Raw genomic sequence first — 13,638 nt, forward strand, 5'->3', positions numbered from 1 at the left:
GTCTGTGCATGACTTCAAGCCACATCAGTTAGGTCTTGCTTAACCATCTTGGCTGGGGATAGGGGAGGGCCATGTGGAAAAGGTGTGTTTCTGGCTATAGTGCCCACCCCTGCCTTGCCCCATCCCACATGCTCTGTGGCTCTGGAGCCACGTGACCCTGGTGGAGAGAAACATCTCCACTTGTGGCCAGCACTCCGCATCCTGTCAGGCCTCAACCCCAAACCCAGCAGCCAGTGACACAAAGTTGTCCATCGGCCTTGGTTGGATTTCAGGTATGAATACAGACATGGCCACAAGTCATTATCAAATCTGCTGTGATTGTAAAGCTAACCCAGAATCCGTGGGAAATATGTGAGCTGATCCCATTCTAAGGAATCCCTTTTACCCCATCATTATTCATAAGTCTCTTTCCAAGGCTTCAGGCTTGACTTTTGAAGCCAGATATAGAAATCTCTTCCAAAACAGCACAGTGGTGTTGATTTCATCAGTGCTTTTGATGCTGCTGCTGAAAGTCCTTTTGAAAACTCACTTAAGCCATCTAACCTCAGCATATTATTTTAGGATGTTGTTGGGGTCTTTTTTTCTGCCAAAGTGCTTTTTCATCTACGTTAATAAGGCTTTACTCCAAGAGGATTTACAGCTGTCTAAATAGTTCTGTCTGTCTCATGCCTGTAAAACAGCTAGCTGACCAGATAGGTGTCCACTGCAGGCAGCCAGAACACTCCAGAATTATTCAGGTTTGTTTGGCAACTGAGCAAAGATATGCACAGACTCACGCAGGCCACCTGGTGGGGGGCGGGGTCCTGCATCCTCTCTGTCCTCTCCTCTCCGGCAGAGCCACTCACAGCCTTGGCCGTCTGCAGGACCCTGTTTCTCCGTCTTTGGTGCTGTGCCCTGGTGCAGCCTTCACTTCCCAGCAGGTCCTTCTCTCGCACTGTGAGGCACCAGCTGACATTCATGGAGGATTATTAGATTTAAACAACACATTCACACGGACTTGCCAGGAAGAGTTGAGTCTGGACGGTAGAGTTTCCATGGGGCCCTCCGCTGGCTTCAGGACAGACAGTCTTGGAGGCAGAACATGGTCAGTGGCCGCTGAGGGTCTGTAGTTTGATGAAGCCCCACAAGCCTCTTGGTCTCCAAAGAGGAGGAGAGAGCAATCCTGGCACTTTTAACCCAAGACTTGGTTAAGACTTCCCAGAGAGAAGTTGAGGGAACCTTGAGATATTATGAGATATGCTGCAGTTTGAGTTACTTTTTAGGTGGCAGTACTTAACACACGGTCAAAACCCAAAAGACATATAAAGGTCAGTAGTGAAAAAGTTTCCTTCATAGGCATGGTTTTTACCCTTCCATCCATGGGTATCCTGTGTTCTTAGTTCTTAGAAGAAAATTCTCCAGAATTTCTGTATATACAAGCAAAACTGAGTATGTATACAAGAATGTAATATGAATTCTGGTTTCCCTTGTTTTTACTCAAAATATCTATACACAGTACTGTTTTGCACCTTGATTTTTGTCCCCTAACAAGAAACATGAAGAGCTTTCCATATCATACCAAACCATGGGAACCTGCCTTGTTCTTTTTTATATGTACATACACTTCCACTGTATGAATCCAACAGAATTCAAGTAACACGTACTGATGAGTATGTGGGTGTGTGCGGTCACGCACGGTGCCACAGAGTATGTCATTCCACACATACACAAGGAAATCCACAGGAGGGATTGCCCAAGTGGGACTGCTGAGTGAGAGCACATTTATGATTTCTACAAGCATTGCCAAATTACCTTCCAAAAACATGAACCAACTTACGTTCCTGCCAACCTTGTATGAGCTTGCCTGTTTCTCCAGCCTTACTAACAGAATATGTATGGAGTTTTGCCCATCTGATAGTTAAAAATGATATCTCATTTGTTTTTAATGTACATATATCTCTTATAATGAGTAAGGTAGAACATCTTATCATGTTTAAAGGCCATTTGTTATCATGTTTATCATGTTTAAAGGCCATTTATATTTACTTTTCTATCAACTGTGCAAGTGCTTTGCATATTTTTCTCTTGTACTGCTGATCATTTTTTTGTCACTTCTAAGAATTCTTTACATACTAGAGAGAATTCTTTACATACTAGCGCTATTTCTATGATATGTCAATTTTTTCCAGTTTGTTGTTTTGCCCTTTGACTTTGCTTATGCTGTTTTTGCCTTCTTTTTTTTTTTACGTTCTCAAATTTATTAATCTTTTCTTTTGGCTTCTGGATTTCAAGCCATAGAAAGGCCATCAGCACTCCAAACTTATGGAGGCATTCTCCCACATGAGAGAATTTGAAAACTTTTTATGACTTCATCTTTCATGATTAAGTCTTTGATCTACCTGGAATCTATCCTGGTACAGAGTGTGAGGTATGGATCCAACTTGGTGTTTTAACACTGGATCCACGTTTCATAAGATGACTGGTCAAGGGGCTTGCATGGTTTGTGCCCACCCCTTCCAAGAAAGCCAGCCTACTCCTCAGGGACAGACAGTCATCCAAATGCACCATTGGGTTTGCTTATTTTTTTATTCAAATTTGCTTAAATTAAACCACTTTTTTATCTGAAAGTCACAGCTATAGCAAACCTATCTAACAAAGCTCTGTCTCTCCCAGCCAGAGGGAGGGGATTTGCAACAGGGTCAGGGTCAAGAACAGGGTTCCCACGGATTTGGGAAGAGGGATCACTTTTGGTGGGAAGAGCACTTCCCCCCTTGAGTCTCCCAGAGAGGTGCCCTTTGCCAGCCGGTCGAATACAACATCCACAAGCTGGGTGTTAGGCTGGTGGTACAGGGTACACCCCAGCCCAGGAGACCCCTAAACAAGGTGACAGAAGATGGAGCCCTTCTGACGAGCTGGCTCCCCATCAACCAGGAGCAGCCCCTCTACCTCACCTTGAGCCTCTACTCTGTGTCCAGGGGTGATGAGTAAGGTGGTCAGATTTACTTCTCACTTCTCTGCACTCTGGATGGAGAATTCCAATAACTGTTGGTGCCCTAGGAGCAGGGTGCAGGGTGGCCAGTTAGAATACATGGCACCCAGTTCAAATAAACAGTGAATACATTTTTAGTGTAAGTGTTTCCCAAGTATTGTTTGGGATATGCTTATACTTTAAAAATCATTCATTGCTTTTTAGGAATTCAAATTTAATTGGGCATCCTGTGGTTTTATTTGCTAAATCTGGCAACCCTAGAAGGATGGAAGAGTTAGAACAAAGAATTTGACTACTTCAGATCTTGTTTCACCCACAGATTTGCTTAACAGCATGGAGGGTGTATGAATAAACCTACACCTGGAGAGGATGAGAAAAGCCCATCTCTCCCCTGCTCCAAAGAGCCCAGATTTGTGCATCGGAGGAATATTTGCATACAGGGAACATCTGGTACATCAATTTTTTCTTGGCCAAAACATGATGGGTAGGACAGTGATCACATAGGAGGCCGTTGGACACATAAGTTGGTAGTCACCTCCCAGAAGGAAGCCGGGCTTACCTCTCACTGTTTTACAGATTGACCAGAAGCAGTTCAACAAAATCCTCGATCTGATTGAGAGTGGAAAGAAGGAGGGAGCCAAGCTGGAATATGGGGGCTCGGCCATGGAAGACAGGGGGCTCTTCATCAAACCCACTGTCTTCTCAGAAGTTACCGACACCATGCGGATCGCCAAAGAGGAGGTACTGGGGCTGCAGGAAAAACCATGTCCTGTGGGGCCCTGTGCTGAGCTGGGGCCCAGGGGGGTGGGGAAGGGGGCTGGGCCTTTCAAACCTGAGTCTTCTCCAGGGCCCAGGGATCCCAGAAATCTTTGTGAAGGGACTGTTTTCCTTTTTCCTGTGGCCTTTTCCCTCTCCTTAGGGGTCCTTTGGGAAGCCGTCCTGCTCCTGGGACCCCTGAGCCCTGTGTAGAGTTTGTCCTAGCCCCCAGTTCCACCCATTGCTCATTGTCTCCGGGGAACAACAATCCCTCTTCTGTCTTCTAACATGTCCTCAGGTTAGCCTAGGGTGGAGGGCCATTGCAACCTGTGCATTTTGTCAGGAATTGAGCCATGGATTCAGGGCCCAAAGCTGCCTTCAGTTCCCCCAGACCGAACTTAAATGACAAGTGTTCATTCCAAAAATATGTCCTGGCTAGAAGTCTCTTTGAAGTTTTCCATCATGGGCATCCTTAGAAATGGTGGAAATTAAGATGACCCCCAATAAGAGCGTAATTCTAACCGTGTCTTTCAGTGCCACTGTTAAGCTAGTTACAACTGGTTCCCACCTGAGTCCCAGGTGCTTGGACCCCGGAATGTGGCCTTTTGGGGCACACGAAAGAGTGAATCATTGCCTAAGTCTTCCCGGTTCGAGCCTTTTATACACTTTCTCCTTGAGATTTTTATGCGTTACTAACTGTACCCTGATGGCATGAGACTCAGCTCTTTAAACCTCTCTATGACAAGCTCTGTGGGAACCAGGGCAGGTATTTCAGCAGGCTGACCCTGTCCTGCTGGGCTATGGTGCTGAGCATTGAATCAGTTACAAGCTCCTTTCAAAATCACCTTTAAATGTTCAGCCTGTAGCTCTTTCCTTTCCTTTGCTATGTTGTAGATGGTGAGGAACACTGCCTCATCCCCTCCCCTGGGAGTTATTAGGGAAACATTTTAGGTCATCTTCATTGATAGAAAATGCAGCACCAAAAGACCAGGGCCTGCAGTCTGTGCCTGCAAACACCCTTCACAATAACTTTCCAAGAATGACTTCCAAGGTTTTGTCTTCAGTGCATCCCAGCATGCAGGGGCTCCTCCAAAGCTTGAAGCTGGGGCTTCTAGAAGCCCTGACCACATTGAGAGAGCTTCGACCCAACGTATTATTTTGGTTGTTATTTTTTATTTTTGTTTAATTCAGTCTTTCCCTTGGGATTTCAACCATCACACAGCTAAAAAGATGTTTGGACTCTCTCCTTCAGTTATCCTCTTCGTGCGTGTGAGCACTGTGGGTGTTTGAAAAAAGCATAAACGAAGGAAGTGCCTGCTCAGGGCATACATGCTTCATTCCAGCAGGTTCTCACTGCCATTCTTCCAATTAATCATAGATTTTTGGACCAGTGCAGCCAATACTGAAGTTCAAAAATATCGAAGAAGTGATAAAAAGAGCAAATAGCCTTGAATACGGACTAACAGCAGCTGTGTTCACAAAAAACCTCGACAAAGCACTGAAGCTGGCTTCCGCATTAGAGTCTGGAACTGTCTGGTGAGTAGAGCATGAGTGCTCGGCCCCCCTGAGCTGCCGGCCAGCTGGCTTCCTTACCCTTCTGTTAACAAAGAGCTTTTAGTTGTACATTATGCGCCAAGCACTGTCTAAGCACTTTGCTCCATCCTCATGACCACCTTCTGAGAGGGGTACTGTTATCGCCCCCATTTCACAGATGAGGAAATCAAGAGACAGAGAGACTGTGTGACTTGCCCAGGGTCACACAGCTAGTATGTGGCAGAGCAGAGCTCAGGACCAACTGTCCAGCTCTGATGCCCATGCTCTTGACCACCGTGTTGGGCCACCCCTTATTTTTTATTCTAATTCTAAGAGCAGCACATGCTCTTGTGCAAAGTATGGATGAAAGTTCCTGTTTCGCCAATAATTCTGCTGATTACACTATCCCCATTTTAAAGATAATATTAGAAGATAAATATGAATTGGAGGCCAAGAATCAGGAGAACTTTGAGGTCAGGCCTGTCTCATTTCAGAGCTAATTCTTATTCCCTTCGCCATAATTTTCCTCTCCCTTTTTCTCCCTTTGTCATTCCCTTCCTATCCCAGTGAGAAGCTTTATACTTCAGAATATTCAAATTTTAGTTTCTGGTGGTAAGAGCAAGAAGGCAGAGATCAAAAACACTGTTTTCATGATTAAAACCTTGACAAAAAGTCTCCTTTAGGTGACGCTCTACACCAAGTGCCTAGTAGCTGCAACACCTGAGGTCCAGCTGGGTCCTCTCCTGGTGACCCTGAACTTCTCTTTATTCTCTCTCCAGGATCAACTGCTACAATGCCATCTACGCACAGGCTCCATTTGGTGGCTTTAAAATGTCGGGGAATGGCAGAGAACTGTAAGTGTTTCTGTCACTCCATGCCTGTCAGCAGGGCCGATAAAAGATACACTAGGTCCGCAGTGTACGGTGAATGGTGGCCCACCCTCCAGTCCACTGAGCTCTCCCCTGTGCTGTGCTTTCCCCCTGGGCTGGGCCGTGTCCCCCATCTTCTCTCCCCTTCCTGCCCTTCCCTACCCTCATCCTCACGCCACCCCAGGACCGACCCCCAGCCTCAGCATATGTGTCCTCCCCAGCACCCATCCCATGTGGAGATGTTCAGTAGGTACTTGACCTAGGCTCACTGCAGGACAGGGCAGAGCTGGGAAGTGCACTTTCCACCAGACGCAGGATGTCATTACTCACTCAAACCCTGGCCCTCAGCAGGGAGGATGGGCTGTCTCCCAGGTCAGGCTGTGGCCCTTCTGCCCATAAGTAAGTTCCCAGGGACAGAGCGTGGGTGACTCTGGCTCCTCCTCAGTACCTTTTCAGAGGGATACTGCAACATGCTGGACCTCCGAGCCTCTGTCAAACCCACCGCACACTCCTTCATGGTGCCCTTCTGTCTTGCCCTTTGGGAGATTGTGCTCCATAGACCTAGACTAATGGATGGATCTTCTGTGTCTGGCCCAAGATAAAAGACCCAGGCCTAGAGCTGGATGGAGTGTTCTGGGGGTGGGCACGCTGTGGTTTCCAGCCAGATGCTGCCTTCTCTCCCACATCTTTCTTGGTGGTCGTTGGGGTTTTATTAGCCTTTGTGGACAAATAGCTTGTAGGATCAATCTTCCCAGGGAAACCATCTGTGACAACACACAGGGTCATTCCTGGAACATCTCAAAGGACTCTGAGCTCTTCCTCTTATTTAAACAGTTTGTATTATTTATATACAGATGCATCACTTCGTACTTATTTGTACATCTTCCAGTAGGAGCACTCAAATGCTTCCCCTTGGCTTGGGCCTTAGTGGGGCCTTTGGGCAGCTACCCTTCCAGATTCTTAATCAAGATGTATGAAGGAATGAACGGGGCTGGCTTCCATCCCTGAGCAAATGCTCTTGACCAGTCTCCAGGGAATTGGGGGCCCTTCCCCCTTCTCAGTCCTTCTTTCTCATTCATCCTGACTCGTGGCAATACAGCAGAGCCATCTGAACATCTGAGTAGAGTGTGTCCATTTGTGTCCCCCTAATTCCTAAAATTGGTTTGACCTTCCAGAACCTCAGTAAATTCTTGGCCATGAAGACCCTTTACAGAAACCTTGTGCCCTCTGTTGAATGGCTTGTTTGTGTTGTGTTCTGTGAGCCTCTGTTCATTACCTCTTCACACTCACCTGTCCACCAGGGACATGAGACCTGGGCTGGGATTACCTGCATCACCTCTAGGGCCCACCAATAGCACTGGCCACAGCTGACATTTGCTGAGCACAGACTCTGCCGACCTCTATCTGAGAGCCTTGCACATGTTAAGGCATGCCGTCCTTACAACAGTCCCTGGGATAATCTGAGTCCATTCAGGCTGCTGGGACAGAATACAGTAGACTGGGTGGCTTAAACAACAAACATTTATTTCTCCACTTCTGGAGGCTCAATATCCAGGTGTCTGTTGAGGACCCTCTTCCTGGTTCACAGGCAGCCGTGTTCTCTCTGTGTCCCGAAGAAAGTGTTCTCTGGGGTCTCCTTTATAAGGACACTAATCTCATTCTTGAGGGCTCCACCCTCTTGACCTAATCACCTCCTAGAGGCCTCACCTCCTAATTTCTTCACATTAAGGATTAGGGCTTCAACATTTGAATTTCAGGGGGACACACATGTTCAGTCTACTGCAGGTAGGTACTACTGCTACCCCTGTTTTTGGATGAGGAAACTCAGGGATGCCCAGAGAGGTCCTGTGCCTTACCCAGGTCACACTACCAGTAAGTGACAGAGTTGGGATTGAACTCTTAAACCCACCACACCACAGGGCCTTGCTCAGCAGGGGTCACCTCTGTGAGCCACCTGGGATGAAGCCAGCCAGGGTACACAGAGTCATTTGTCTCCTCGCTCTGCTGCTTCAACCAGTCAGGTTGTGACAGCTGGGGGACCCAGAACCCCACAAGGCCTTCCTCACAGAGGCCAGGCACAGCCTCCTCCCACAGCAAGAACTTCAGTCCCCAAAGCAGATGTCCTTGGATGCAGTAAGGGTGTGTGGGGCCCACCTGACTTCTAGGCAACTGACTCACACCCACTATTACTGCTTTTCTCACCTGCATCTCCCTCCGCATCCCCGGTGGCACCGCCTGCCCGCTGCAGAACAGGGCAGGGGAGTATCCGCTGCACTCAGTCCGTGTGTCATCCTGCCGGTTAGCCAAAATTGGGACTTTTGTCTGTTTTTTCGACCCTTGGCATATATTTTCCCAAAGCTTTTGATAAAGTACTTTAACATAATTCACAAGGAGACTGGAAGCTGGCTTGAAAACAAATTTCCGTTTTCAGTTGTCTCTAATTAATGTCTTCACGTTGCAGTGAGTTCCCCTTTTTTATGCTGGAGCACTATGCGGTGGATTCCATGGTTTTCCCCATCCCCGGCCGCCTGGGTGGGACTGGCTATCTGCCGCCCACCCACCGGCCCCTCTGGGATCTCTCCCTGTACAGGTCTTGGGATGAAGCCTGCAATTTCTCTTCCTCCTGGACACTTTTCTTAGTTCTTTGTTTTGCTTTGCAATATAGTAACAAAAAAAAATGCACACTGTAGAGACACGTGGGAAGTCAAGGTCTCCCTCGCCTGACCCTCAATCCCATTTGTTAGAGGTAACCACTGTCCCATCATCCATTTTATTCATTTTGTTCACTTGTTCATTTGTTCACTGGCATATATTTACTGAGCACCTTTGATGCCCCAGGCACATGCTAGGCTCTGAGCACACAGTAGTGAACTCTATAAACAGCAGTGCCAATGCCCCCAACATTCTGGTGAGGTCCAATGGGAGAAAGGCTGAGCTTATGGATGAGTGAGCGCCAAGGCGGTCACAACTGGGTGAGAAACCATTTAGGAAGGGCCACAGGGGGTCAAATAAGAATGACAAGAACTTGAACTAGGGCGGTGACTGCAGGAATAAAAAGAATGAGGTGATTCATGCACTTAATCTTACAGGAGTGATTTCATATTGGACTTACTAGTTATGTGCTAATTCAGCATGATTTTATCACTTGGTTTGCTTTTCTTTCTTTATGCAGTTGAGAAATCATTAACTGCGTTGAATTTTTACAGTACAATACGATGTGCTCATTTTTAAAGGTTATTGTACATTTTCTATACATACAATGGATGTAAACATGTGTTTTTTTTCTGTTTTCAAATGACTTGGGAGGAAAATACTTTTTGCTCTTAAGAATGGGTTTTGGATATCCTAACCTTCTTTTTATTGGTGGTCTCCTATGATGGACTTTTGAGTTATTTCCAAGGGGTTTTGCTGCTACAGACCATGCTGATGTTCTTCCTTGCGCATAAATCTTTATGCACTTGTGGGGAATTGTTCTCAGAATAAATTCCCAAAATTGGGTAATCCAGCAAATGAAAAATGGGCTCCCACTCTTTTGGTTTGCATTCCTTTAATTGTAAGGGGTTGAGCACCTTATTAACACTTATTGGTAATCTTTATTTTTCTTCTGCAAACTGACTATTCATGTCGTTTGTTGATTTTTCCATTTGTTTTTTTAAATTGGTTTGTAAGAGCTTTTTGTGTATTAAGGAAAACAGCACTACGTTTCTCACACAGTGTTGTAAATGTAATTTTTTTCTAGTTTATAATTTGCCTTTGGGTTTTTTAATGGAGTTTTCTGCTCTGCAAAAGTTGAATTTAGCATTCTGTATATGGCTTTTATATTTTGTTATGTTTAGAAAAAATTACAAAATAATTCACCCATTGTCATGTATCATTCTTGAACTTCGTTTTAGGACACTACCAAAGAACTCAATGACATATTAACAATAAAATAATATTACTTTCTACCATTTACTTTTTACCTAGCACATAGTAGGTAAATTTGCTCTATTTGAATCAACTCTAATCATTATAACTGTAGGGAGGTGATGGTATTCCAATTTTACAGATGATGATATTGAGGCTCAGGGAAGGCAAAAAAACTTGCCTTAACTGCATAGATCCAAGCCAGTAGTTATCCAGCTTGAGCTACCTCAGAATCCCATGGCTTGTGAATCCCCTGGCTGTTAAGGCACAGATTTCTGGGCCCCACCCCTAGGTTCAGTAGGAGTATTAATTTTCTATTGCTGCTACAATAAATAACCACAAAATTAGTGGCTTAAACAACATTAATGTATTATCTCACGGTTCTGAAGGATAAATATCTGACATGAGTCAGCTAATTAGCAATTTTAATTCCATCTGCAACCCTAATTCCCCTTTGTCATATAACCTAATATTTTCAAAGGTTCAGAGAATTAGGATGTGAACGCCTTGAGGGGGGGCATTATTCTGCCTACCACAGTAGGTCTGGGGGACCTGAGTCTCTGCATTTCGAGCAAGTTCTGAGGTGAGGCTGGTGCTGCTGGTCTGGGGGCCACACTTTGAGAAGCTCTGGTCTAAGGGATGAGATGGGATTCTGTCTCGAGTGTTTCTAGCTACAGAGCCTCCATGGCCACCTCTTTTCCTAAACAGGTGCACATTCTTATTTACATAATGGCAGAGCAAGTCTTGTAGAGACTTTTAAATCGATCCAAAGCCACCTCTCGGTTCTGGGAAGGGGATCTGCCCTAAGGATGACTCATGATGCCTGAGATGGGTCACTGGGCTCTGCAAGACTTAAGGAAAGGATGTATACCAGAAACATGGACTCAAAGGCTGCGGACTTCCTCATGTCCACTCTGCTAACGTCCGCGCCCCTTGCCGCTCCATACTGGCCTCACTCTTCTTACAGCTGGTCCCCAGCTCCAGGTCCTCTATGTCCCTGCCCAACATGGATGCTCTGGCCACATACCCGGTCAATAGCTTCGGGCCTCTGCCTCTTCTGTCTCTTCAAGCAGCTCCACCCAGGGATTTACCACTTTGTTTTAAATCCCCTTCATCCTTTGAAGGCAAACCCTTAGTCCTTCTGAATATTTCAGAAGCATCACACACACACAAAACTTGACATTTAACCTTCAGTTACATATCCAGGTACTTAAACTTACTAATGGTCTTACAGTCCTTAGACTCTATTAAGTCCTCACATTCTGGCCTTTGCACAGACTCCAGACTGCCCAACAGAGTACTAACCTGTGAAGCATTAGAACTCGGTTCACACAGAATGGCTAAGTGCCTGCCCATGTTATATCTCCCTCTTTTCTGTGATCACAGAGGTGAATATGCGCTGGCTGAATACACAGAAGTGAAAACTGTCACCATCAAACTCGACGACAAGGACCCCTGAAGGAAAGGCAGGCTCCTTCCTCAAACATCTGACAGCTGAATGTGGCAGATCTAACTTGCTGAAGAGAAACCTACATTCTGACCTTCCTGGGATGCTTTCTTCTGGAGACTTTAAATCTACTGGATTTGAACGATTTTTATTTTCCTCTCACACTCCTGTTTTATTGACCAAAATGTTGTGTGTGAAATTGTAGTCCTGCTTGGGGATGGGACTAGTGGCCATTTCTGTTTTCCACTTTCCACCAGATCCCGGGGACAGTGAGGAGGCTCAGGGTGTTGTCAACAGGAAGTGGTATTTGAAGTATCGAGCAGTAGCTTAAAAATGCTTTGTTGACTCTGACTTCAGTAAGAATTTGGAAAAAAAAAATCCCTGCGTGTTCTGCAAACAGGGCTCTGTACCTGCGGGTTCCTCAGTGTTACCTGCCCACAGAACAAGCCCCTCCTACCATTCAGTGGGAAGGAATAGCAGTAAGTTTAAAAAAAAGTTAAAAACAAGGTTGGGAGTATCAGATGTGGGGAGCTTTGGGGAAGCACGTACCATGGAAGGGTCCTGAAGGCCTTGGATGTGAATGGTCTTCAAGGACTGTATGTTGACATTGACAATGGAACTCAGCTTAAAACCAATACTGCCTTTGGAATGTGACCAAATCAACAGCCCAAAGAGCTTATCTAATGCTATGTCATTGTCTACCTTAACCAAGGCACTTTCTTAGGCAGGAAATGTCACTAGTGTCACCATCGCTGCTAAAGACCCAGTGCTCTAACACTACAACAGTATAGCAAATCCTAGGATCATTAAGTCCCACATTTTACAAATTAGAGCCATAATTTGCTTTTCCCAATTATGCATTTCTACCACTTGCCTATGTAGTTTTCCTTTTCTCCAGTTGGGGTATCAACACTTTAGTAAGACGTACACAACTGAAAAGACTGCTGTTATAATACAGCCCTGGTTTTTCAAAGTCCTACTTTGATATTAATTAGTGATTGATTAACAAATAACATCTGGACTTCATGGAGGAACTGGGTCTGCTACTACAGTGGCCTGAGCACAGCAATAACAGGTTGTGAATTTTTCTTTTCCTCTGTGTATCCAAAGGATGTGCAATTCCAAGTTTTAACTTGGAAAACTGAAAGTGTTCCCATATAGCTTTAAAAACACAAAACCAAACTGAAATTGTGTTATTCAGATACTTTTACTATTACTGACTAGTACTTTTCTAACGGTGCTTATGTTTGAGAATTAAGTTATGTTTGAGAATTAAATTGGGGCGGTAGTAATAAAATGGAGGTCAGTGTCAAAACCAGTGTATGTATAGAGAAAGTCTTAGGTGAAGTGAGGTTATCATTCTTGGTGGAAATATGCACTATGCAATTCACCTTCTCTCAATCAGTTAACACATCACTTAGACTATCAGTCACTTGTTAAATCAGGATTTGACTTCATACACTGAATTTTCAGGATTTTTCTCAAGTAACTATAAACACTAACCTTGATAATAATACATTAGAGGGTTCTTATTCTTTCATTGTACAATAATGCCTTTAATATGAAATGCTACATTATTTATAATTGGTATAATGTATCTTTTTATAGTTGTAAGTAAACAGAGGTGATGTATTTAACCTTCTGTAATATACTGTATTTATCTATATAGTATTAGATTTCACTTCTGTTAAGGTTTACTCCTGTGGTATGGTTTAAAAAATCTACTGGCCTGGGAATTCTGACCCTAACTGCAGATTGTGTTCAACAATGCAACAACTATAAAATAAAATCAGATATTTGAGAAAATTATGTTTTTTCATTTAAAGATCAGACCCCTTTTCATTCTGAGGCTGACCTTTTTCTTAGAACTTTGGTACAAAATGGCTTGTAATAAAGTGGTATCAATCACTTAAGGACAAAATTACATTTGCTCAATCCATCAAGTCCCACTCTTAGCTTGAGTGTGAAACTCACTTCTATGGTTTTGGGGGTGGACCAGGCAGCAAGCTTGGCCTCAGAGGCTCTGCATCTTAGTTGGTGAAGTTGAAGCTGTCATCTGAGCTGACTCAGTCCCTTTTTATCATAAAGTGATGAAGAGATGTGAGTGTGGGAAATGGTGGGGAAGATTGCACGGGGATTTAGGGAAGACACTGTATCCT

The 13,638-nt window shown here is 44.7% G+C and overlaps 1 protein-coding gene across 1 annotated transcript in view; it reads left to right on the plus strand.

Annotated features, from left to right (window-relative positions):
- The window catches only part of ALDH1A3 (aldehyde dehydrogenase 1 family member A3), a 36,354-nt gene extending 23,023 nt beyond the window's left edge, over nucleotides 1–13,331 (plus strand). The window contains exons 10-13 of the mRNA XM_079910192.1: nucleotides 3,545–3,709; nucleotides 5,103–5,260; nucleotides 6,037–6,111; nucleotides 11,419–13,331. Of these exons, the coding sequence (XP_079766318.1) occupies nucleotides 3,545–3,709; nucleotides 5,103–5,260; nucleotides 6,037–6,111; nucleotides 11,419–11,491 (471 nt within the window). The 3' untranslated portion in view covers nucleotides 11,492–13,331. The remainder of the gene's footprint in view (nucleotides 1–3,544; nucleotides 3,710–5,102; nucleotides 5,261–6,036; nucleotides 6,112–11,418) is intronic.
- The last annotated feature ends 307 nt before the right edge of the window (nucleotides 13,332–13,638 follow it).

The sequence above is a fragment of the Stenella coeruleoalba genome, assembly GCF_951394435.1.
Source record: "Stenella coeruleoalba genome assembly, chromosome: 2".
Classification (NCBI taxonomy): Eukaryota; Metazoa; Chordata; class Mammalia; order Artiodactyla; family Delphinidae; genus Stenella; species Stenella coeruleoalba.